At 41.6% G+C, this 26,842-nt stretch overlaps 1 protein-coding gene across 9 annotated transcripts in view; it reads right to left on the bottom strand.

The window, feature by feature from the left end:
• The window catches only part of lyst (lysosomal trafficking regulator), a 64,249-nt gene that overhangs the window by 18,550 nt on the left and 18,857 nt on the right, over positions 1-26,842 (bottom strand). For 6 of the 9 annotated variants that reach the window (XM_028602847.1, XM_028602851.1, XM_028602842.1 and 3 more), the window contains 15 exons: positions 25,074-25,272; positions 20,806-20,896; positions 16,938-19,038; positions 12,568-13,516; positions 12,300-12,485; positions 9,018-9,174; positions 6,621-6,832; positions 6,430-6,496; positions 5,892-6,001; positions 3,907-4,276; positions 3,658-3,814; positions 3,372-3,545; positions 3,110-3,270; positions 2,188-2,378; positions 1,322-1,567 (listed from right to left, as the gene is read on the bottom strand). In XM_028602847.1, the coding sequence (XP_028458648.1) occupies positions 1,322-1,567; positions 2,188-2,378; positions 3,110-3,270; positions 3,372-3,545; positions 3,658-3,814; positions 3,907-4,276; positions 5,892-6,001; positions 6,430-6,496; positions 6,621-6,832; positions 9,018-9,174; positions 12,300-12,485; positions 12,568-13,516; positions 16,938-19,038; positions 20,806-20,896; positions 25,074-25,272 (5,371 nt within the window). The remainder of the gene's footprint in view (positions 1-1,321; positions 1,568-2,187; positions 2,379-3,109; positions 3,271-3,371; positions 3,546-3,657; positions 3,815-3,906; positions 4,277-5,891; positions 6,002-6,429; positions 6,497-6,620; positions 6,833-9,017; positions 9,175-12,299; positions 12,486-12,567; positions 13,517-16,937; positions 19,039-20,805; positions 20,897-25,073; positions 25,273-26,842) is intronic. The other 3 variants (XM_028602843.1, XM_028602845.1, XM_028602846.1) reach the window with 3 other exon arrangements.

Raw genomic sequence — 26,842 nt, 5'->3', positions numbered from 1 at the left:
CAGACCCAGAGATGAGGGACAGAGGAACAGAAGGACACGGAACAAACAAAAGAAATGCATGAATGTGAACAATGCAGGCCTGAAAAATGGAATTTTAAAACATTATTTCACACTGTCCCTGCTACAGTTATTGTGTTCTCACAAAGGCACACAGCGAGCCGAATATGAAACTAATATCAGACTTTGTCTGTAAAAGTGACAATAAACTACGGTCAGTGTTGGCAAATAGTAACAAGTGCAACAAAACCAATATGACTTCCCTCATCCTACACAGGGAGAAGGCCTGTAACTGACATAATTAATAAGGTCACATTGTCTGCATCAGAGGAGTGACGTGACTAATTACAGAGTTTATTTTTAATTTTAATTTTGTATTAATTTTATTTCTTAGGGACAATGTACAATTTGTAACATAAATGTTGCCATTTGATGCATTGTACCAGAGTTAGCCTTAGGCTAATTTACATCTGCAGGGCACAATTTAAATCCAACAGTAAAAACATGTCAATATCTAACAAAACAACAAGACAGATCACAAATCTTACATCAATATAATGCATATTGACACACACAAACACAATTTTTTTTGCCTTAAATATACTTGTAAAAATTACTAAATCTTTGTCATTAATCTTTTGGGCTTAGAAATACATGTCCTTCCAGTGCTGGTCATGAATATTAGTATGAAGGAGCATAAAGACTTCAAAATTAAAAATGGGTTTCTGCAACTAATCATTTTCATAATTAATGAATCTCAGATTTAGATGTTCGGTCTATGAAACATCAGAAGTCAGTGAGAAATGCCAACCATAATTTCCAAGAGCCCAAGGTGACGTCGAAGACATTAGATTTATTATAATGCTAAAACAAGGAAAAGCAGTAAATTCTCAGATTTCAGAAGCTGGAATCATTAAATGTTTGGCATTTGTGCTTGAAAAATGACTTAAATGATTATTTGATAATCAAAATAGTTGGCTGTACATTTTAATAATAAAAATCTTTCTTTTCTATGACATCCAATTAATGAGCGTTTATGACTGTAAGGTTTGTCTTCCTGTTGCGAAGCAGTATTAGAAGAACAGCTGACAAGCAGAAGTTAATGCAATATGTGACGTTATGATACACATTCTTCTACATTGCTGTGATGTGACTTATCCGTCAAATCTACTGAAGTTTTCTGGTTTACTAAATCCAACTGTCACTTTTCCCTCTCTGGAATACATCCATTTAAACCTAAAGTATTGCAGAAATATCACAACAACTGGGATTCATGACCTCTCTGAATAAGCTAAAGCTCCATGAAAAATGTGGCCCTTCCTACCTGTGCAAAGAGGAAGACAAAATTTCCTGTTCCTCCAATTTTGTGCAGGACGCTCTGCAGCCCATGGGTTTCAGTGGGGAGCAGAGCTCTGAGGGAGTTGGGCTCCAGGGAAACACTCTGCACTTCCTTGGAGCTGAACGGCCGCTGGGTGACCACAGTCTTGGCCTGACCCTTCAGTCGAATTACAGGCTCATAGATGGTGTATACTCTAGGACTGCTGGGAGCATACACTACTGCCAAGCTCTCCTATACAGAAACCGAAACACAATCCACACAATAATCATTTTCAGGCAAAACTTTCATCCTGTAACTTTCAATTAGTTACAGTTTTAGGTATTCACTGTAGTCAATTTAATAGCACTTTTTGATGAAATTCAATTAGACCCAAGCAAGGAGGCCAGCTGGACCTGGATTAGATTTGGTAAGAGCACTAGAGAGAAAATAATTAATTCTTCTTACTTACTCCCTTCTCTTCTTCTTTTATCAGCAGAGTTATTATCAACAAAGCCATTAATGGGAGAACATTTATTTTCAGTCTTACGGAAATAGCTATAGCTTAACTGTAATAGCTTTTTCCATTTTGGGAAAAAAAAAAATGCTTCCTGTCGTGCAGTATCATTAATGAGAGCTAATTGGGACAGCACATTACTCATACACCGTGAAATGAAAATATAAATGAGATATAGGAGGGATTTAATTTCAGAGCACTTGAATCACAAAGTACAGGTTTAACAGCAGTGTCAATCTGCATTTTGACATGCAGAAATTGGGTGAAACAACATTGACAATAAAACGTTTATTTTTCTATTTCATGTTTTTGTGTTGTGATTTGGATGTTGAGTTAATGCTTCATGTAAAGAACTTACAACCAAAGCTGCTGTGTCCACATCTGTATTTTTCATCAGAAGCTCTCGTACATGCTCACACTTTAGGCCTTCCAGAGTAACAAATTTGGAGACTGTCCCACTGGGCTTGCCATATTTGCAGGGCATGATCGAGGTCAGGTCAGGCCCACTGGTGTATAGGTAGAGGGCCTCCTCAGATCCTATTCTGCATCCTGAAATATGGAGGCAAACAGAGTTACAATTACGCTCCTAATGAGACAAACACTGCAAATTTCTGTTATTATGGAAGCCGGAAAACAGAATTGTAAGACATCCAACATGAACCCTAAATTAACCCCATAAGTAAATGATTAATCTTATCTAATAAAGCGAGATGTCTCTGTTTGTGAGTGTCTGTCTTTACCCATAAAGTAATAACATATGAAGTGACGCAAAGAGTGACCCTTGACACCTTGATGTTTTATTTCTTGTTTTGAAACATAACTGCACCACAAACCATTACTGTACAATTATGCACAGTATATATTCACAGTACATAATGCTTATTAGAGAGAAGTTGGTAATTAGTGTACCACCAGGGAGCAGCACTGACGTGGAACAGATCAAATTGTATAAAAGGATCGTGGCCAGGTTGGCTCAGTGGGTAGAGCAGGCGCACATATACTGAGAGGTTTATGCCTCGACGCAGAGGTCCAGGGTTCGATTCCGACCTGTGACGATTTCCTGCATGTCTTCCCCCCCCTTTCTCACCTAGCTGTCCTGTCAAATAAAAGAATCTTTAAAAAAAAATATTGTATAAAGAATTAAAACAGATGAATGTAGTAAGATAATAAAAGGTAAGGAGTGACTGACTGGGATTAAGTGTCAAAGAGAAGCTTACAGACAATATTAATTACTAACCCTAACCCAGACACATGATTCCAGTTGCATAAAGAGGTCCTACCATTAAAGAGAAGCACAGTGCCCATGCTCCAGTGTCCACCCTGCTTCAACAGCTCCTCGGAGGACGGCGCACAGTGGCCCAACATGCAGAAGGTTTTGTTGCTGTCAGACGATAAACTGGACTTTCTTGGTAGAGTGTATTCCAAAGAAACCTCACATTTCCTGGAACGGAGGGAAGGTTTAATGAAGGCTCATGTTCACTCATTTACCAGATTTAAAACTGAACTGCCACAGTATTACCCTTGCTATTAAATGTTCCTCACCTGATGCCACACACCCAGACAACCACACGGCCGTGGATGTTCTTCTTGCCTTCTGGCTGCTGGGTGTAAGTGAGGCCGAGGTGCTGCCATTGGCCTGCTCTGAGTAGTTCCTCACCAGAATCTGCCTGTGCAAGCAGCCCTGCTTTAATTTCATCGTTTGGGTCTATACAAATCCTGAGGGAACAGCACATTACAATACTTCAAGGTCCATAAATTATTTAGATTAAGAAATAGTAACACATTCGTCACACACATCTTTGAGACTGTAGTCTACACTGGAGCTCACCTGAATGTGAGAGAGCCTGTAGAGAAGTCTGCCCACACTTGAAGCATCAGTGCCTTGGAGCCCATGGACAGAATATGAATGAGACCTTCCTCTACTAATCTCGTCCTGGCCTGAGAGGAGCTATGGAGGGACTCAGCTGCAGAAGGGTTACTCTCCTCTGGAAAACAATGATGAAAGAATCTCAAAACCAGTTTATATTTATGGACTTAAGGCATAAAAAAGGGTCTTGGTGTAGGATCTGTGTCTCACCGTGGTCTTTGTCCTCATCCTTCTCCTCCTGCTCTGCCACTCTCAGCCACATAGAGGCACTGAAGCCACTAGCCATGTGGGGCCAGCAGTTCTGCCCTACCAGGGGCAAGTGGAGAGGAGCAATGTGCCAGGGAGAGGAACGGAGGTGACTTGGTCGGTACTCGGTATCCCCCTCCCTGCGCCCAGGAGACAGTTTGCCCTTCCAGAGCAAACCAACACTTTTCCCTGCGGCAGCACCGTTCGGTCTGGAGCCAGTGGACACCCCTCCTGGGGTTGAAGCCCCAACGATTATTGGAAAGGTCAGGAAGTGAAGAGGTACTATATTCACGTTGGCTTCTACGATTTGTAGGATGCCTTTAAGTAAAATCTCCTGCAGGCGACAAAGTAAATGGGGAGTGAGAAAGATTTTTTTTTTTTTTTTTTAAAAAAAAAAAAAAAAAACTTAATAGATTTGTGCTTACTCTGCATATTTACAATTAAAAAGGTATAGTGGAGGATTTTCTTTTTCCGGGTGGGTCATCAAGACTATTGGTCCTCCTAGTTGTCAATCATTCTGGTGATATGTTTACGTAAGGCCGTCGTACGTGCACGTCCCTAGCTTTCAGGTGTATATGTGTGGTGAGCTTGAGCTACGGTTTCAGCCATTCATTGAAGCATTGAAGCTTTTGGGAGAATATTTCACACGCTGGCGTGCGCTGAAAGCACAGGTTGGGCTTCCCACTGATGCCTCAGTCGTGAAGTTTCTACTCCACAGGTAAAGTTTGGCATGCTATTTGGAGAAATCCATTTAAAATCACTGCTAGTAAAAGTTGATGTTGATGTAGCCCTGGCACAAGTCACGCACACGGTAAACATCTCAATTTGTGAAAAAGTGCAAATCATCTTTTTTGAAAAGTAGGTTTGTATGAGCCATGCCGACAGCACCTTGTAAACAGTGCACTCTCGTGCACACGTTTAATAGGCGTTCCCTCTCGGGAGCAGGCAGAGTGTTGCGCATGTGCATTTTTTCAAAAAGTACAGTGGTACATTACTGAGCAGTTTAATTGCTTTCACAGTCTGATCCATCTAGAAACAGCTCAGCATTAAACCTAAGGTAACCCTAAGAGTCTTGATAGAATGCAGAAAAACACTCAAAAATAGAAAACCCTGGGTAGAAGTACAAAAAAAAAAAAAAAATCATGTGTGACCACTGTAGTTACTGACATGTCTCTTTTTCATAGACGGAAAACAGTTCACGTCACTACGCTGACATGGTTAAAAATAAACCCCTCTCTTCCCTTTTTGGAACCTATTTCTTCAACACAGTTTATTAATGATGTCTGCTGCCGGATTCCAATTAAACACAGACCTGTGGTAATAAGTTGTAGAAACACACCTGTTCCGCACCCATTGGTGTTAATTGTATATAGAATAAATTAAGCCGAGGGAAGTGTTACTGTATGTGTTGATGAGATTTAAAGAACCAAGAAGTGAAAAGACAGTGTGACAGGAAGGGTGTCTTACAAACAGGGGTTAAAGTGGGCCGGAATGATCCGGAACGGCGTTTCAGCACTTTCGATTAAAAAGTAAATTAATTGAATTGGCAGTTTCGCTTGTCAGTGTTTCCCGTTTGTTTAAAATACTGCCAAATATCCATTCCAGTGTTTTTGCTATTCAAACTCAACTCCTGGCAATTGTTTCTGGTGTTCTTCACCAATGTTTTGGAAGAAGGAAATAACTTGTAGTGCTGTGTAGTGGATACAGACTTTAAAAGTAAGAAACGTTAAAGTCTAAACGTTACTTTGAAGTTTAAATTTGAGTATATAACACTTTCTAGGGTCTTAGGGTTCACCCAACTGCCAGATTTCACTTTAACCCCTGATTACAAACACGTTCTTGTTCCTGCTGAAAAATGAATTGTGCAGACAGTGTGAGCATAAGCTATCAGTGTCAACACCCTGAACATAAACTGCATTGCTGAGTGACTGATAGAGTTTGCTATTTACAGTAGGTGGGGTCTTCTCCAAGAAGAGGCGAATCAATAGAGCCAGTTCCTCCGCTGTGATTTGCTGGCTCACCATGGCAACCAGCAGCTCCACTAGCACAGCCTGGCAATCTGAAGGAAGACCAATGAAGAGCAGATTATGTTAACAGTTTTCCTTCACTTGGGCATGCACCAGAACACGACAGGCAAAAAAACAACACAAAACAGCATCACTGCCTGCTTTTCTCTCAGCGAAAAATATAAATGAAAGAAAAAGAAAAAAGCCACAGACACGTGGCAATAACTTACAATGCCAAATAAGATAATCACAAATTCTATATATAAAATCAATCCACTGGGTACAGATGTCCCCAGGAATAACTACAATTATTCAGAATGAGTATGACGTTTGAACCCTGAGGACCCAGTCAAAATGTCAGCAGCAGGAAAAACTATTTTAGGAAGGCAGCAAACTGAGTGTACCCAATGTTTTCACACATGTCACACATGAATAATATCCAACAGTGTCAGATAAATATAAGCCAGAATATATAACAAACCTGTAAAGGAGGGGTCTGTTTGGCTGAGGATGTTGTGAAAGCCAGACAGGATGGTTGTGACTCCTCCCTGTTAGACCAGAACAAAGGGTCAGTCATATTCCTCAGAGCACAGTTGAGGAGAAAAGTAAGACACACACATACCGCTCAGGCGGTTAAGAGTAGTAGAAAGAAGAAGAAGGGGTCAGACCGACCTGGTCATAGAGCAGGGCAGCATTGCGGTGGTTGGTGTGTACAGCACCCAGCAGGCTGTGAAACACATGACTCAGAACCTCCAGGTCTGGGGAGCCAGTGGCGAGTAGCTTCAGCTCCATAATGCAGATCTCCGGGAACAGCAGCACGCCACGCCTGGGCCCGTCTGCCACCGCCACAAACTCACGCAGCACAGCAGACTCCACCTTTACTCCTAAGAGAACCACCACACCCACACCCACAAGGGCAAGATAAGAGACACAACAAGAGACATGCACACAGACCGGGAGAGATGATAAACGTCACGCCACACACGCTAACACAGAACGCACACTGGCCGGCCGTGTTGCTGAAACATCTTCACAATCCACAGGCATTCCCTGCTTAGCGTGGAGGCAGCTCATGAAAATGAATAAGCCTGAGTCCTGTGCTCAGCCACAGAGCATCATGGGAGTCCCCTCATGATTTACAGGAGAGAAGCCCAGCAGGCTCTCACGCAGCTTCTGGGACCTCCTTTTATTAATGAAGCTTGCTCTCTCTCCCTCTGCACAGCTACACAGTTTGCCTCCAGCTAACACTCACACATCCAGATATATACTGCGGTCAGTGAATATAAACTAAAAGCCGTAAATGCAGACTCAGCAATGTTAAATTAAATTGCAGCAAACCATTAGTTTGCATTTCATGTAATGTTTTGCAGTTTTCAGGAAAAAAAAATGTACTAGTTGGTCCACAAATAATTTCGATTGACCTCTTCTCACATATCGCATAACTGAATAAGAGCTGGCAAAGTGTAAATATAGTTAAATATGCGATAACTTTGTTTAATATTGCTGTATTACTTGCATAAATAAACGGATATTGAAGTGCACTCAGTTCTGCCTTTCTGCTGCTTTCAGTAATTAGCTAAAATACAACAAATTGCTTGTTGAATTTAAAAAACCCGAAAGGTCTGACTATGAATAGGCTTACAATTACACACAATAAACCAACATATAATGAACTTGGCAAACCGACTCCAACAAATATAGCAGCATCACACCACACCACATTTGTTGAACAGCGACAAATGGAGGAAGGGTCTCTCTCCATCCTTTCAGAAGCAGAAAATAATGGGAGATACGCTAAGGTTTTCAGAGACAAGACAAGCCACAGCTCTCACCGCTGTTGCTTGTGGCCCGAGCAGAGGCCTACGGAGGTTGCATTACACACGGGCTTGCAGCCTGAGACATCAGCCATAAAACGCCCGCCGCTTAGGAAGAGATGACCCACAAACATGCAATTTAGGCTGCGGTTACACTCGAACACACAGAGGGATGTGGAGAGGAGATGATGAGCTACGCCTCGTGTGTGCGCTGTCCATGTGAGGTGTAAAATTGTATTTAAAAAAACAAACAAACATTATTACAGTATAATAATCAAGATCAAGAAAATGGCTCAAGCTTTGTGTCATATTTCTGTGGAGCCTGACATGAAAAAAAATCTATACATTTTTATTTCTCCAATTCCGGAGGGCCCTTTCATGCTCAGGGGCCCCTGAGCACATGCCCAGACAGCCCACTGGTAAATCCAGAAATGGTCTAGCATGAGGTAAGCATTTAAGATTGACTGTTTTCCAGGAAGTTAAAGAGTCCATTTGATGGCTTTAGGTCACAAGATTCAGCTCATGCGGCCACAGAGTGTACTTGCCTGCAGTTGTAAAATGCAAAACAATGATTGTATTCTGAGGGGATGAAAAAGTAAAAAGGGTGTAATCAGGCCACGTTCTTAACCGGCGAGACCAGAGTGGAGAGGCAGAGCTAACACAAGAGGCTGTTGTGAGGGGAAAAAAGGCGCTCAAGCCTGTTTTTTTTGCTATGTCATATGTATGCAATATAAACTAGCCACTTGTTATTGCCAAATATCCTCCACAGCAAACCAAAAGAGGATGTGGTTTTCTTTACACTGCAAATTGCTTAAAACCCATGATGCTGCTCAATATAAAATCCTCCAGTTAATGCAAGGAAATGCAATAATGCAAAATAAGTCAACAAATGCGTTGAGTGATCAATTCAATAGTGGGAGAAGCAAGATTTCCCAAGGCTGACCTCTCAATCCATCAAGTTTAGCCTGCTGACATTTATCAACAACCAAAATAAAATGTTACAGAAAATGGAGAACATGAAGTAAAAGTGATTAACAGCGTTCTTAAAATAAGCCCAGGGAAATAAAAAGAGTGAAAGATCTGCAGTGGAAGACTGCAAAAAAAAAAAAAAAACAGTACAAAGTAGCGTCAAACCAGCCAAAGTTACTATCATTAGGAGTGTGTACAGTAGCTGTGGATTCTTGAGGAGGCATACATGGGAGTAAGAGAGGGAGGGAGTGTGTATGTGAGTGTGTGGCAGTAAGTGTGGACCTACCATCTTCCTGCTTGGCCATGTCTTCAGGGTTGCTTTCGCTGTCAGCGTCGTAGCCCTCCTCCTCCCCCAGGGGCTTGACGCCACAGCTCTGCACCTCGTCCACCTCCTCAGACAGATCGCCTGCTGGGGCCACCCCTTCCGCCGACACCTGGAGCTTCTGACAGAAAGAGAGAGAGAGAGAGAGAGAGAGAGAGAGAGAGAGAGAGAGAGAGAGAGAGAGAGAGAGAGAGAGAGAGAGAGAGCAAGAAAAATTCATGAATTTCAATTTCATCACCTAGTTAACTGTCAAACTAATAAGATAAAATATATTTTCGCAAGAGCTTAACCAATCAGTTTAAAAAAAAAAAAAACTAAAACAGAATGTTATGCTAAAATATACCAAGCAGCGATCCTACCACTAATACAGCAAATAATTTGTCAACAAAATGTTTAAGTGATGAGGTGGGGGTGAAAAGTACAAGATTTTGGTCATAAGACAAAATGTCAGCTGACTTGCAGCGCACTCACACAGCCCAGTTCCTTGCTGTGAACGGCCAGTCATCATATGTGCCTGTAGGCAAACACACAAAAACTACACACACGCACTAAAGTAAACAGTCAAACTCTAAACCGTTTACCAGTTCAAAAGAAGAGGCTTACTGTAAGACACACCTAGATTCCTTTCCGCATAATACTAGACAGCTTTGATATTCAATTGTGGGTGAAGTGAACATTTCAAAGAATAGTCCTTCAGTGGACAAACTTTGTGGTGGAAGACTAATCTTGGAGCTTCATCGTACATACTTGTAATGGTTAAGTGAACATCACACTCTGCTGAGCTCACGAAAAAAGAACTAAGCTCTTAGGAAATAGGTAAATCTATTATATAAAAAGCTAAATCCACCGGTGTTGGAACAGGCTTAGTCAGACAGGCATTTTAAGACTTGTGAAAAACACATCTAAGGCTGTGAGAAAGGAGGAACCCACCATAAGGCGGGTAGTCAGTTTAGGGAGGACAGCCAGAAAGAAAAAAACGATTACGTTTTGACATTGTTTTTTTGGTTTTGGAACAAATAAATAAAGCAGCATGAAAGCAGTTACATACGTGTCTCGACGTGTACATTTCAACGGATTTATTCTTTATACTTGTATGAAGCCTATGTCAAATGTACTTACATTAACGTGTAAAAATCTTTAAAACAAAAAGTACCATCAGTGACCCGTTTGGGTTTCAAAATGAGTCTAAACAAGGGCTATCATTATGCACGTCTGCTGTTTTGTTGCATATCAGGCAGATAACGGCTGCTTAGCAACATAGTGTGAGTGGCCATACACAGCCGCCCTGATGCTTGACGACGCTCGGCTGGAAAATGGTTTCCCTTTCATTGTACAGTTCGCTCCTAAATAAACACCACTGCTCTCTATATTTTTGCCGTGGTGGTCAGCCGAAGAAGCAGAATGTGGTGACTGAACACAATCTGCTTAATTCTACTGGGGGGGGAAAGCAATTAAAAATTTGTTAAATCTTTTGTGTTAATAAAGTTAATCAAGCAAAGCTGTCTTGTCCCCTTGACAATGACTCACTGGGCACATTGGTTGAAAGATAAGTTCATATCATTGGGTAGCACACAACAAGATGCAGTTTTTCTGATCACACATGCTTGTTTAAAATTGTATGATCTCTCTTGACTAAGCTCTCACCCCTGTCTAACACCTTCATAAGCATTTTCTCTTTTGTTGAAACGAGTGATGAGAATGTGTTTGATGAAAGAGCAAGACAAGTATTTTTGGGCATCTTAAGCCCCTATTTTAGAGCTGACAGTAGAAAGATTGAATTAGGGGAGAGAGACAGGACATGCAACAAAGGTTTATGGTCAGGAAAGATGGACTAGTTGGTTTAAGAGGAGGATTTTTTCAGTTGTGTGGAAATATGTGCATACGGTGTAAACAAAAACATTTATGGTTTTAATTAGAAATTTTTACGCATTTTAATCACACTTATTTTTGCACCGCGGGACGTTTCTCACTGGATGAGTTTTGGCGGACCGATTATACTGGAGCACCAACTAGCGTTCATGACTTCAGACCTTTTATATATGTCAATGCTTCAGACAACAACAAACCACAGTGAACATGAAATGGTTGGCCCCGTGGATGGGAAATTTTGTTATAAAAAACGAACGGATGGAAGCGTTGATTAGAGCATGGTTGTGTGCATGCTATGCAACAAGGAATTTGCATATCACCGCAGGACATCGAGCCTCATGTATCACCTCAACGCAAAACATTTAGCAGCTAGCGTGGACGTTAGCCCGACTCCGAGTACAAGGACCCACACCCAACCTACACTCCACCAGATGACTGGTTTAAGGACCAGGGTAACTAAGTCTGAATGTACTTGAAAGTATTGTGTTTTACTTAAAAAAACGTAGTTTACAGAAGGTCTACCTACGTATAGGCTACCTGAATTTCTGAAATGTACTATGTTTCTAAATATGCTATTGCTACACTTAATGGCAAAAATTGCACTGGTCTGCTGGACTTGGTTGAACAAAAATAAACAATATTGTGTTGCTTAAGCTTATGTATTCAGTCATTATTCAATGGTATACTAAAAATCCATGTAAAAAAAATTACTTCTCACTGTTCTCAGGTCAAATATTTATGGAATTAAAATGCAATTAATTTCAATTAATTAATTACAAAGCTTGTAATTAATTAGATTATTTTTTTTAATCGAGTCCCGGCCCTAATTTTAACTATTCTGATTCCAATTCCCATTCTTCCTTTTGATTCCGGTTCTTATCGATTCTTGATTCCGATTCTTTGAGGGATGGAGTTGAAACGGGTCACATGCTTATCATATGCTTATTTCACAGATAAGAGGAACATTTTATTTTAATTCAATGATAATTTACAGTTTTACCGGGCTTTTTCAACGTAAAATAAAGCCACACTAGAACGGCGTTTACCGTGCTTATGGCTGCAACACAACAAGCGCCTGGAAGTACGGTGGCTGCTACGGAAACCCAATCTTGTGCATGTTAAATTTGGAACCGATGATCGGATTTGAAACCAAATTTTCCAACCGATTCCAATAAAGAAACGATTCAATTGGAATTGTAAGTTTTGAAACTATTCCAAGTTGGAACTGGTTCTCGATGCCCAATCCTACTAACGAACATAGATAGCACCTCCTGTAGCTGCAGAGGAATCAAGTGTCTGATTGGCTATAACCTGGACTTGCCTCGTGTAGCTAAACAAAAACTTGAGAATATAAAAAGTTGCAGTAATTTCACTCACAGTTTCTCCCAAGGCAGGACTCACCCTGTCTGGCTTCTCCTCAGGGGGATCAGGACAGGATGATACCTCTGCCAAAGCCACTCTCAGGAGAGAGTCAAACAGAGGAACAGCAAGGTCAGAGTTCACCACCCCTGAGCGAGAGAGCTGGTCTCTCACCTCAAACAGGGTCTCTTCCACTGACTGGAGCTATAGACGAGAGTAGACATAGCATTTTATGTGGTTGATGTGGTCAGGGATTAGCTGATCAGTAGGATATTAAACTACGTACCTGATAAGAAAGCTCAGGCTCTATCCTCTGCAGGGCCGAGTTTGCACTGTGCAGACATATAGCCAGCAAGGCCTCAAGGAGACGAATACTTTGTAGTTGCCATTCTTCCTCCAGCTTCTTTGCTGGATCTTTGGTCTTTCCCTCAGCTGGACCGGTGCTTAGGGCGTCTGCCGAATCACGAGTTGTCTCCTCCAGTCCCAGTGAGGTAGCTGGGGCTGTAGACTCAGGGCTGCCTTTGCCCTTACCATCCCTCTTCTTCTTTGCTTTCCCATCCTTGGTCTTACAGGAAAGTTTCTGAATAACCATGGCCATAAGGCGCAAGCAGACATCCAGTCCTCCTAGCCTGAAGAACTGCCTCTGAAACAAGGGGCTGGCCAGGTAGATCCACCGACACACTGACCAAACATCTGCAGCTCGTCGCAACTGCTCTTTGGAGGGCAGAGCCACGCTGTCTGGGGACAGGTAAGGCAGTCGCCCGCCAAAAGGTTCACTGGCTGTACTGTCGTAACCTGAAGTGTCTTCAGAGTCATTAACTGAGTCCCGGTCAGAATCTGCCTCTTTGCTAACACAGAGGAAGGCCACACACAAGAAGAGGTTTATAACATGGAGGTGGGTCTCTGCTCGGCTGCGCCCTGGTCCACGGCCCTGCCCACTCCGGCTTTTATTACGCGGATATGCCTCCTTTAGGCCTTCGTAGAACTTGCTGAGGCTCTGTGGGCCCTCTCCAGCCCCTCGGGACGCCAGTTCCTCAGCCAGGCCCAAGACGGCCTCCCTTTCTTCAGCATCAACACACTCTACCTCCTGAAGCACCCCGTCAGCCTGCTGGTGTCCAATGCCTATTATTAGAGTCTCAAACACCTTCAAAGCCAAAGAGCGTGTCTGGTCTAGGTAGACAAGCTCCGTCACCTGATTGAGCCCATTACAACTGACGAAAAGGTCTCTGATCACCCTGGAACAGAAAGTATTTGAAACTAAGCAAAGTAAAGCAGAGAATGGACATAAACATTACACACTTTCAATATCAATATGGGTAAATAGCAATACTCATAATTCAACACTTCCAACACTACACTATGCCATTCATTGACTTAAAAATTACCCCCAGGAATAATATATATATGCATGTGCCTCTCACTGGCCAATGAAAGGATTAATATGGTAATAAAAGGGTTAATTGCACACATTTAAACTCTTCTAGATCTCCCAGCAATTAAAATAAATGGCACCACTCAGTCTAATCTAACAAACTATACAACTAGTCAGCAGATATAATTTCCCCCAGGGCACAATAGCACCTTTAAATAGAGAAGTCAACTTCTATTAACATGATAAATTAACTATGAAGGACACTACTTGCCAAGTTTGAACAAACACACACCTGCTATGTAAAGTTCCATCTTTACATACTGCATTTGCTTTATTATCTAATTTTTCTTGTGAATTTGTTATTTTACTGAGCCACAAAGACACATTTTAGTCACATTGTGTCAAAGGTATCTGAATGTGAATTATATGTTTAGTTAGCAAAACAAAGTCAACATTTGACCCTTTTAAATGCGTTTCCTACTGGTATACACCCACTATCAAGGTAGTGATAAATAAATTACACTATTACAATGCAGGGTAAATTAACTTAATGGGTCACCTCTGAGTGAAGGTTAAATCAACATTTGGTAAGAAAAAACCAACACTCTCACGAGATGTGCTGACATAACAGTATACACCGACTGAAAAGAAAAACACTTTAATCTCAGCATGGGATTATTCAACTAGTGGGTTAAGGAACTGAAACAGATGTTCACTTGAAGCTTTGAGGTCAGTGCATGAAATGGGTACATTTAATAAATAATAAACTTGCTGATATTTTTCTTCAATCCAAACCCTTTCTCCAGCTGTCCTCTAAATGTATGCAGAGTTGATTAATTCAGCTTTTTCACAACATTTCCTCTTTTTATTAGGGGTGTGCAAGTCCATCCGGATGACTAGCCATTAGCATGAATATGTAATGTTCTCATTTGAAAAATAGGGTGCTCATGTAGAAAGCTACAGGAGTGATGAAAGATGATGAAGAGGCAGGCAAGATGTATGGTACTTCTGTAGCATTATTTAAGCCATTTAGGTGAAGGATAAAATCACCCAAACAAAAATTATTTCATCATTATCATATCCTTTGTCATATAAATACACTACTGAAGTGTGTGAGAATATCAACCACTTAACAATTTAATGCTTATTGTCTGAGCCTTGTCCCAAACTACCAATATTCACATTGTGACCTCAGAAGGCTAAGAAACTACATTTTCAGCTTGTGTAAATGTTTGAATACACTGTGAGTGCGAATTAATATTTACCTTATTATCTCCTATCCTTGTCCTCGCTGACAAATACAATAATTTGATCTACAATATGGCAAAACGATATTCCTTTAGACCAGTGTGCATATTGGATAATGTCACATATAAGGTATGCTACTGGGCCCAAAGATAGTTTGGCCAAAAAGAACTTTGATTATGCTGATTTTTATTCAACAGTTGGGGAGAAAACGGAGATTCAAAAAATTATAAAATATGTAGCCTAATTGGCCCACCAGATGGAGCTGTACACGCTAACCTAGTGAGATTGACCATATACGCAAGGATAGGTGGTTTCGCCCTGTACAGAGGCAGTTCAGTAAGCATCCTTCACCAAGTCAATGTTTTCTTAATCTGGATGTGCAGTAAAGATTGCAATTTGGTTGCCATTTTCAGTAGGTTTGTTTTTTATTACTAAGACCAGTTGTACGTAACTTTTGAGCAACCAATGTTTTGAAGAATTAAAAGACATTACTTAGTATAGCAACAGTAAGTTGATTATTGTTTCAATTTAACAGCCAATACTGTCTTTTGCCCTCACTGTAGTGGTAGATATTTTAGTCAAGAGTACGGATGGAAAAAAAAAAAAATTCTGAAATTAAGACTTAAGTATTGGCTCTTGCCTAACTCACACTTTTATTGGTACGCTACAATGGAATTCATAAAGTATTTTTTGTTATTATTAAAAAATAAATTGTGAACAAAAAAAAGGTATTCAAATGTACATCCCTGGAACAGCCAATTATATCAATGAGCTTCATCATGTACATTACAAATATCCATTGAGCAGCAGTAGCTTGGTGTTTGAACAAAAAGGTACATAAAAGGGAAAAAAAACATGTTAAGTCTAAGTAGAACACCACTCATCCGAAAGTAAAATTATATGAATATAAGACTTTTACATAAGCATAAGGACCTAAAGTTGTCTCTAAAGTGTATTTTGAGGACAAACATCACAGCTGTAAAGACTTTGAATTTCAGTCAAACCTGCAGAGAGCAGAACAACATACTCTGAATTTTAATAAGGAAACCAATCTGCTGACAGATTGCTTCAAAGCATCCATCCATCGTCTATACACACTGATCCTGTTTAGGGTCATATGGGGACTCAACCTGTCCCAGCATGCATTGGGCAGGAGCCAGTAAACCACACACACACACACACACACACACACACACACACACACACACACACACACACACACACACACACACACACACACACACACACACACACACACACACACACACACACACACACACACACACACACACACACACACACACACACACACACACACACACACACACACACACACACACACACACACACACACACACACACACACACTCTCTGAATTGCCTCACAGCTGAGAACACAATTTTCAACTGATAATATAACAAAACTAAAAACCTAATTAATACAGTACAGTAATATGCATACCAATTCAATTTTGGCAGCATTTTGTTAAATGTATGTAGACAAAAACTACAAGCACCTGCTTTAGCCTGACTACTGTACTTGTAACAGTGTTATATAAACAGTCAATAATCTTCCATCTGTCACTCAGTCCACAGAGCTGTAATAAATTATTGATTAGCATCAATTAGCAATGACCTGAAGAGACAGATCTAATGACAATGTCCAAGCAGATTAGGTGTCTACCTTGAGCTTGATTGTATTTGTTTTATAAAAGGAGCCATCCATTTCCTTTGTAAGAAATTTACCAACCATCTGGATCACTTTATTGTAATGAGAGATTAGCCCATACACAGATTATTGATGCTTCTGCACATTGACTTAACCCGAAATCAGCTTGCAGCTACACATCTTTCTACCCAAAAAAGTAAACATATCTTTGGTAGAAAACTGAAATGCTGTCCAATACTACAGTGAAAGCTCGGAGGGACTGACTAAAACAACCACAAAAAAAAAAAAAAAAAAAAAAAAAGACAGATGACCAAAGAAAAGTTGGACTTAAGTAAAACACAACTTTAAACTGATCTAAAACCACTCACCTTGATTTGAGAAGGGCAGGTAATGTTTGCAGGTAAATGAGCAGTACCTCCACAGGTAGGCACTGTGTGTGATAGCTGCAGACCTGAGTACAGACAGTGGAAACCCCCAGCTGTTGGGAATGGTGGGCCAGCTCTACCCCTCTCTGCAGCACAGGGTTAAAGATGTGTGTGTAGAGCTGCCACTGCACTATAGCATTGCCCCGCAGGGTCAGGTGGCACACATGGCCAGCTATCTGCTGGCTCAGCTGCCAGTCCTCACCAAACACTAGCTCCTGATAGGCCTCCAGAGCATCCCACTTCCACAGCATGTCCTCTGCCCCACCTCCACTTGGCAGAATACCCTGGGAGCGGTAGCACATACTGGTAGATATGGCTGAGGGTTCCCCGTGCTGCAGTGTCTCTTCCAGGCCTGGCAGCTGGCTGCTGTCCAGAGTGCAGATGTTACAGGAGGCCAGTTTGGCTTTTTCTGAGGGTTGCCCCCCACCAAGCTGGTCTAGGATCAGTCGGCCCAGAACACTGAGAATATGAGACTGGTAACTACGCAGACCTGGAGCTTGGAAGACATGTAGTAGGGGTCCTACAACAGAACGGGGGTCCATACAACAGCATATTCCAACAGCCTGGACCCCAGCCAGTACCTGCAACACAGCTGGCCCACTGGGGGACAGTCGCTGCAAGAGCCGCAAACATTGGTGAGCATAGGCAGCAAGGCAGCAGCAGCGCTCGGGGTAACGCACCGTGTCACTCTCCATCCCTTCCTTGCCTTCCCCATCTTCTTCAAAGGGGTTGCGTCTGGCAGTCTGCTTGAAAGCAGAGACGGGCAAGCCTGAAAGGTCTCTGTGATGATGCAGGAAGTGGGAATATTCACAGCGACGGTGGCGGCGTCTGGCACACACAGACTGATGCAGCTGCTCTGACTTTGCCTTCTTGACAGCACTAATGATCTTAAAGACCCCTGCAATTAGACCTCGTAGCCTCTCTGAAGCTTCACCTCCTACTTCAGAATCCCTGGCCCTGCCATGTCCCTCCAGCCGCAGCACTGTGGCCTCAAACAGCTCCAGGCCGCGGTGCTGGACAAACTCATGGATCAGCTCCAGTGCCTGGCTAAAGAAAAAGGGGTTGGGTGTGGAAGCCTGCAGGCAACCCAGCAGCACTTGTAGTACTCCCTCTAGAAGCTCTGGCAGCAGTAGCGCCCTGTGGCGATAGCGGGAGAATGAAAAGTCATCCTGGACCTCCTGCAGGGTCTTCTTAGGCCGAGGAGCAAAGGGGTCGTTCTGTCTGTCCAAGCAGCTCCGAATTTTGAGGGTGGCTCTCAGCAGGTCTGTCAGGCTGCGTCTCAGGCTATCTGGGAGGGTTTCACTTAGACTCACATCCACGGACATCAGGTGCAGGATGGTGCGTAGAAGCATCCGCTGGACCAGCGCAATGGGCTCTTCCGTCCAGCCTCCAGCAAGCTCCTCTGCCCCCGTTGCACCTCCACCCCCTCCCCCTGGACTGCAGCAATCTCCAAACTCAGTCAGGATCTCAGTGAGAGTAGGTACGACGCTGACCGCCAGGCCAGGGTTGTGGTTGATGCTCATGTCAAATTTACAAACCTTCTCCAGCAGGGAAAGCAACACATGGCAGAGATCAAAGGGCGAGTTTTCCATGCGGTTGAAAATTGATATTGCAGCTGGGTCAGTCAGGGTTTCAGTGTCCGCTGTATGGGACCCCGGGGCTCGGGGGTGGGGGTATGGTGCACTCATGGTTTCTGTAGTGGTGGTGGATTTTAACTGTGAGGCCTCTGAACGATGATGCTGACAGCTTACTCGGATGGTGGAGCCATGTGACCGTCGGCTCCTTGCACCACCAGGACCTGGGACAGCTTTGTCTTCAGGGTTGGCTTCTGAATCTGAGGTAGAAACCTGAGACTTCCGAGCATCCTTTACAGAGTATCTCTGCGCTGTCCTGCGTGACCGCCGTGACTTCCAGGAGCCGCTGCCAATGCGGGACCTCTTCCCAGAGTTCTGTTCATCTGTCGCAGCCTTCTGTCCTGCTCTGAGAGGCGCTGCCTTCACCTCCCGGCTAAGGAATACCTCCAGTAGGGAAGGCAGGGTGAAATCTGTCAACATAGAGAAATCTCAGTTTCATTCTGAACATACATGAAAGCCTACACACCAATGTACTTCTAGACATATACTGGTATTTTTGAGTCCCACCTAACTTGTACACTGATGTCATATTGGATTAATGTCTTCTTAGGTCACATTTTAGGTATTAAAAGAAACATATCAAACACCAGCCATTTAGAAAAAAAATTTCTGTAAGATAAGTAACATAAAGCTCAGCTGCATGTCAGCAGCCATTCTGTGTTAGTTTAAACACACTCAGTGACTAAGAATTAATTAAAGTAAAAATGTCTAGGCTCCATGTTAGATAGGATTAGCAGTACTGTACTAAATACCGGTGTCATCCTGAGGTCACAGGCCTCTGCAAACACTACTCTTCTCCTGTTGTGTGGCTGTTTGTAACGCTAAAATTCAACATTAACTTAGTCTTGCATTGCCAGACCATACTCCAGCGCTGCGTCAGTGCTGGAGTATGGTCTGGCTACACCGCTCATCTATTTTGGGATAGTGGAGAAGAGAGACTGGGTTGTTTGTATTTCTTTTAACCAATCACAACGGACGGCTCTAAACCCTGGATGCAGCGATGGCACCCTTGCAAAAGAGATAGCGGAGATAGCTGGATGTCAGGTTTTATCCCGGCAACCTACGTTCTGTAAAGGCCCAGACACACCGAGCAGATAATCGGCCGTCGGACAGTCTGGCGAGGTCAGTGACTCGAGTCTGTTCGGTGTGTTCCGTGCTGTAGTCTGTCGGAGGGGCCTTCGGCCTTCATTTTGGCCGATTCGACATGTATAATCGGGAGGGCGGGCACTGCCGGCAGTCAGACTCAAATGACCCATCTGATTGGTAGAGTGCTAACCCAGAAACAAGCGGGATGGGCGTGACTAGAGTCTCTCAAAATCTGACGGAAATCTTTTAAACTGGCCTTTGTCGATCTGAAATGAAGACAGATTCAGCAACTGCATGGCCTATTTCTCACTTAAAATGTTTTCAGAAACACGTTGCGGTGAACTATTTTAGTACAATACGAAATCGTATTCTGAACAAGCCGCCATGACAGTCCGGAGAAACCAGACCCACGTGACACGACAATACAGATTTGCGCCGCCTGCTGTTATGGAGACGTATTACGTCTCGCGCATGTGCAGAACGTACGCTCAAGTCGGCGTCGCTTCAGTGTGTTCCGAGGCACTTTTTGGACCTCGGGGAAACGACTGATCAGTCCGACTGCCTTTTCTGCAGATGTTCAGCTGCAATGACTAACATCAGATTCATCAATCTCAAAATGAGCACAGTACACTGTTAAGTAAATAAAATACTACATTAATAATAAAAATGTGATAAGAACACCACAGACACTATTTACAGTCAAAAGCAATGTGCACACATTCCACTGCCTTCACATAAACCGAAGCTAATGCTGAAAAATGGCTTAGCCTTAATAATTGGTAAAGAATGATGTAAAAGATGGAAGATTAAGCAAATATACTGTATAAATAAACAAAGCTGAAGAACATTTCTGGCCCATGAAATGTAATCTGCAGTGCCTTTCAGTTCGTCTCTACAAACAATTTTACTGTAGTTTGCAAATCACATAAACTGTAAAGCGCAGCAAATTTCACACTCATAAAATGAAGTATGTAATTGAAATCGTTCGTTACAAACCAGGAATATGAGGTAGTCACATGCCATTACAGCTGTGCTGCTAACATTGATATTAACACCAACAAGTAATAGAGTAAGTATTTGTGGGTACTGACCTGGGGCTTTTTCCTCCTGCACAGGGATCTTCCAGACCAGCGGTAGTAGAGACAGCAGCAAAGTGAGCAGCTCCTCCCGGCAGGTCAATTCCTGAGAGTGCAACAAAACACACTGAGGTTACCTAAAAAAAAGTTTCCCCTGCCCCTCTTCCTTTGGTCACACTCTGAAGTCACAAGCAGACACTCCCATCAAGATGAACTCTTGTCTATATTCAGTACAAATGTCCCTTTGCATTTCACTACTTTCAAAAGTGAGAATATATCTACTCTGAATTTGCTTTGTATTTAACTTTTTTCCAAAACATTTATCCCAGGAGTTTTTTGTTTATTTGTGTGCATTTAGTTAGCTAGTTAGTTAGTCTTCAGTGAAATGTGTCAGGAAGCAATGTAGCATCTACATGACAGCCTTACTTCCAATTCCTTGGGGATCTCATGTCTATTCAGGGCATACCTCACAACAGAGAGAGAAACAACTCCTTCATGTGTTAATTAAAAAAACATCAATAAACTCCTTTCCGTGTGAATTAAAAATGATCAGTTTGCTGATTTTACAAGACTGTTAAAACCGTATTACAGTGCAATACAATATTTTCTTTTAAAAAGGAGAATTCCGGTCGATTTCAACACGTAGCTCTGTTGTTTGTAAATTTGGAGTGCTGTCAGTAGCTAGAAAAACGAAAACAAAATCGGTACTGCCTACATCGTGTTATCCTCCTGCTAGTGGTAGCACCCAGGAGACTGAAACAGACTTTTAAAAACGCTTTTAGCCTCTTAACAGGTTCGGAATGTCATTAAAAGTGCCTACCCATATGAAGTGATTCCTTCCAAGTGAACACAGTGAATCTGACTGCAGTAGATAGATGAAATGCATGAAAGTCTAATTCAGCTCTGTTTAGTTCCAGTGTTGATACTGCAAGACAGTGCTTTGGGACAGTCTACAAACTACAACACTAAAAAGAGATACAAAAATATTTTCCAAAATAGGCGTATGCCTATTTTTTAAAAGTAAGTGCTGTAGTACAACTAGCAAGAGACACGTTATAATTGAGGTAAGTTTGGAGACACTACCTTATTTAATCATTAAATTAATAAATATTTTTGTTGTATCTCTTTTTGGTGTTGTAGTTTGTAGACGGTCCCTAAGCACTCGTCTAAGCACGTGTCTCAGCCCCAGAACTAAACAGAGGTATGAATTAGCACAACTTCCATGCATTTCTTTCTATCTACTGCAGTCAGATTCACTGTGTTCACTTGGAAGGAATCACTTCACATGGGTAGGCACTTTTAATGACATTTCGAACATGTTAAGAGGCTGAAAGCACGTTTAAAATTTGCCCTGTTTTAGTCTCCTGGGTGTTACCGCTAGCACGAGGATAACACGGTGTAGGCAGTACCGATTGTTTTCGTTTTTTCTCGCTACTGACAGCACACCTAATTTACAAACAGAGCTACGTGGTGAAATCGACCGGAATTCTCCTTTAACGGTATAATACACACTGCATTTCACTGCATTAAAGCATTACATGTTGTGCAGTTTATTGATGGTAATGGGTCTGTCACTTTGGTGTTGTTTATGCATAGCCAACGGCTGACAGAAATGACAGACATTGACTTACTAATCAAGTAGGCTTTTTTTTATTTTTTTTAAGATACCCTCTTGCTATTTTCATGAATACTTTTACTTCTATTTAATTATAGTTTTTGGATACTCAAACTATAGCCCAACCAATTATGGATTTGTGAACGTGATATTGAACTGATATCTGTATCTGATAGCGATATATTGACTTCTGGGGCCCTATTTGAACAATTTAAGCGCACAGTGTGAAGCGCCTGGCGCAGGTGCGTTTAGGGCGTGTCCAAATCTACTTTTGCTAGTTTGACGGCGGAAAAAAAGGGTCCATGAGCCGGTCGCATGGATCAAAAGGGTTGTACTTAGTGTCTTCATTAATTCATAGGTGTGTTTTGGGTGTAACATGCAATAACCCAATCAGAGTGTCATTTCCCATTCCCTTTAAAAGCCAGTCGCATTTGTACCTTGGCACATTGCTAATATGATGGCGGATTTGCACCGTAATATTTTTATTTGTAATATTTTGCGTGTTTGTGTGCTGCTGCGCGTCTGTGTGTGTGTAACAAGCAATTTTATGTTGTGTTTTGTCATTTTAACAGTGTCAGAAGGAAACACAGAAACCAAGACTCAGTGGCACAGGATGGGAGAATTTAAAAGCTTAATTAAAACACAAGATTTATAATATGAAACGATGTTTTTCAAACCACAAGTTATTACATACCACATAAATAAATGTTTATAAAGTCTTTCTACGATGGTTACTGAAGTCCTGACTCCATCCAGGCCACAGCTGATGCACACGGCTTGTGATAACACACTAGCACATGAATGAATTACATTTCTGCACTGAAGGCTCCCATTAAAAGAGAAAATATAATGAATGTGTGTGAAATTAGCTGACAGATGAGAACAAGTCGAGGCCCCAGGGATGCGGACACACAGGGTCGCATTCATCACGTTATAATATTTAATACAATAATGCATTTGTTACTTCATGTCACAGGATTATAAACTTTTTCTTTTTTAAATAACTGTTTTGGCATGAAAATAACTGAACTTAGTGATCATATCTTTCGCTTTGGAGTAGAGAGACCCTTTTAAGGACAAAATCAGTATTTACATTATGTCAAAAGGCAACCATGGCTGATGGATTCCTTGTCCAAATACCGTTCTGACTTTATCAATCCACCTCAATGGCCGTAACAAACTGTAGCACTGACATTTGTGAGTATTTAGCCTGCTTATTTATTGAATTTCACATGATCAGTATCAAAGCACTTAAATACTCATTAAACCATTATGTTTTATGTAAGTTGACGTCCGACTCAGCAGTGGCACAATGTCTGACACAGGGAACCATTGAAGAAAAATGTCTAACCGCAATGCACAGATGTCACAACTTTGTCATGGTTTCTGACCTTTTATGTGCAGGTGAAGTCTTCAGGACAGTACATCAATGTGTAGGCAGAGGAGAAACTGGGCCGAGCCAGGTAACCGAGTAAGTAATACCTGCTTCTGTGAGGCCATGCCTATCATTTAGCATGAACACCTAAATAAAGTGCTCACAACTCACTGTCGTAGATAGGAGGTAATAAACAGAGTGGCTACCTTTGCCCTATATGGAACAGTATTTCCACCAATATTGTGCCAAACAATATATGTAAAATCCATTTTAAACGACAGTAATTATATACATATATAGAGTATATTTTGTGTATTGTATGATAGAAATCATTCTCTATGCTGAGAGTTATGATGGCGCTGTCAACTGTTCTAAATGAATATGCATATAAGCATCAACATCCTGTGTGCAACAGCAGCAGAAGGAAGCAACCAACTTTCTGCAATCAATCAGAAAATCAAACAACGTGTGGGCACTGCAGAGCTCATTTCCTCTACAGATATGGCCACCCTGCAAGCTGTTGTAGTAACACCAGCCACATATGTAGAGAGACTCATAGGCCACTAAACAAATATAAAGACAACATTGTCCAGGTGGTCGTATAATAATTGGGTAGTGTACAGTGTCTGGAAATCAGTTGTAATGTTCAGTTTCTCATGTCTGAGTTAAGGTACAGTCACAGAAACAAAAGCATCTCCTAATGTGAAAAACAAATGCCAGCAGGGCATTGAAATAACGATGAAGTCAAGTTTAAACTCCAGTGAAAATTGAAAACATAAAATATACAGTATCCTCTTTATTTTATTGATGGGTGTTATTACACTGTGGTCATTCAATACCCCTTTATTCTTACCATCGGATGTCTGTCTGATGTTATGTTCGCATAATCTTTGTTTCTTTATACTGTATCTCTACTGCAATTTCCTTTTTTAAACAATGTTTATTTTATTTATTTTTTAACACAACATGCAATTTCCTTTTGATGAAAAGAGATTGCAGTATTAAACAGCCGCATGAAAAAAGTGGAATAGATTAATTGAACAATATGAGGCAGAATTTAAAACTTAAAGCAGTGGCCTAAAGCTTTGTGCGAATATTACTGAGATAAACTATAGTAGTAGCATTTACATAACTTTGCAATGGCTGCAACCCCCATTGTGGAAACTACAGTTTAAATGCACGTGCTGTATCGAGTGGCCTCAAGGGGAAGAATGCTGATCTTGAATGTATGAATGAATCAGTATGGATGTTTCTCTTTCATGATTATTAATTTGTGGCCTTGAACATCCTCACCTGGTCAATGATGGAGTCCAGGGTGCTGAGCAACAGGAAGCCCCGTCCCCTGACCAGGTACTCTCCCAGTGCCACCATGTGGCTCTCCTCCTCATCTTCCTCCCGTGCCTCCGCTCTCTGGGCCACCGCACTGCATAGCTGATGTACATCAGTCAGGAACTCTCTTGCCAGTGCGTTACTGGCCCCACTCATGTCTGAGCTACAACAGAAAAGATAAAACATATTAAGGCTGTGCGGCACAATCAAATCTGTATACACACTTAAAGCTACTATGTGGGATTAGGAGGTTGTCCTTCATAAGAGAAACCAATAGGTTGCCATTTCTGGGGAGATGCATGATTTTTAATTTAATACTGTAAATAAAAAATAAGTTGTGAAATCATCTTCATAGACTTTAATGGCCAAACCACCTCCTTATAAATATCAAGTCCCATACTTTGTTTCTACTGCTTTAACTCTTAATAGAGACATTCTTTGGCAGTGAAAATAACCCCAAACAGATTTATAAAAAGGTAGCAAACTGAGGTTATGTAAGTCATTTTAAGGAAAAACAGTCTTAGAGTTTATAGTTTACCTCTGAGTATTAAATAAAACCTACAGAATATACTACATCACTTGTTTTGTCTGTTCAGATAATTCAATGCTCACTTGGTTTCTAAAAACAATATATTTTGGCCTCCGCCAACCAGTCAAGTTGCAGTTCACAGTGCATCAGTGTCTGTAGGTTCAGACACATAACAGATGTATTGAAGACTTTGAAGGAATTTAATAAAAAAGGTATTAAGTGTATTCTTTGGCAAAACGTGGATGCTTCATCCTCAACCTGGCAGCAAAGAATCTATACAATCACCACAGTTTCAAGGTGGGCACCCAGGATTAGTGTCACCAATTCAGTATCAGACCAAAATGTAAAATATGGCCTTAATCCCCCTGTCTGTTCCTGAGTTTGAGTTGAACAATGACCAGAAAAGTGTTTTTTCAGAACATTATGATGTCACAGTGAATTTGACCTTTGACCATTTGGGTATAAAATATCATCACTTCATCATTTTATCCTATTAGACATTTGTGTTAGATTATGTCATAATTAGGGTATACATTCTTGAGTTATGCCAAAAACGTGTTATGTGAGGTCACAGTGATCTTGACCTTTGACCACCACAATCTAATCAGTTCATCTTTGAGTCCAAGTGGACATTTGTGCCAAATTTGAAGAAATTCTCTCTAGGCGTTACTGAGTAGGGTTGGATACCGAAACCCCTATACGACCGGTATCTATCAGACCAAATGGCAACGTAGAGTTTGGTGCCTCATTTCTGTGCCACTTAAATGTCTGTGCTACCCTCTGGTGCTCTGAAATGGATATTACAGGAAACAGGAGCTTTACTGTACGTGACAATAGTTAACATTACACTTAGCTGCAGGTAACGTGAGCATACCGTTAGCTAGTAGCTGGCTTAAACATGGTTAAACTGCTTAAAGCTAAATGGTCAGTGTGCCTATTTCACTAGAAAGGATTCCAACATTGGGACATGAAACAGTCTGCAGCTAAAGACACAGTGTAGCTTAGCCGCACTTTTGAAGACATGATAACCACTGCCAGAGTTAGAGATGTTGAAGAAACAACACCGACGGGACTTCATGGTGCATTCAAGTGCACATCGTAATCTCATGGTGCATTCAGCTGCACTTCAAGAAACTCAAGCTGTTGTAAAGTCCTCTTCTGCCATATAGTGGTTCTTGGAAATAATTTCCCCCTGGGATTATTA

Source organism: Perca flavescens, chromosome 17 (assembly GCF_004354835.1).
Source record: "Perca flavescens isolate YP-PL-M2 chromosome 17, PFLA_1.0, whole genome shotgun sequence".
Classification (NCBI taxonomy): domain Eukaryota; kingdom Metazoa; phylum Chordata; class Actinopteri; order Perciformes; family Percidae; genus Perca; species Perca flavescens.
The sequence above is the reverse complement of the archived record's forward strand: the minus strand, read 5'-3'. Positions and strand labels throughout refer to the sequence as shown.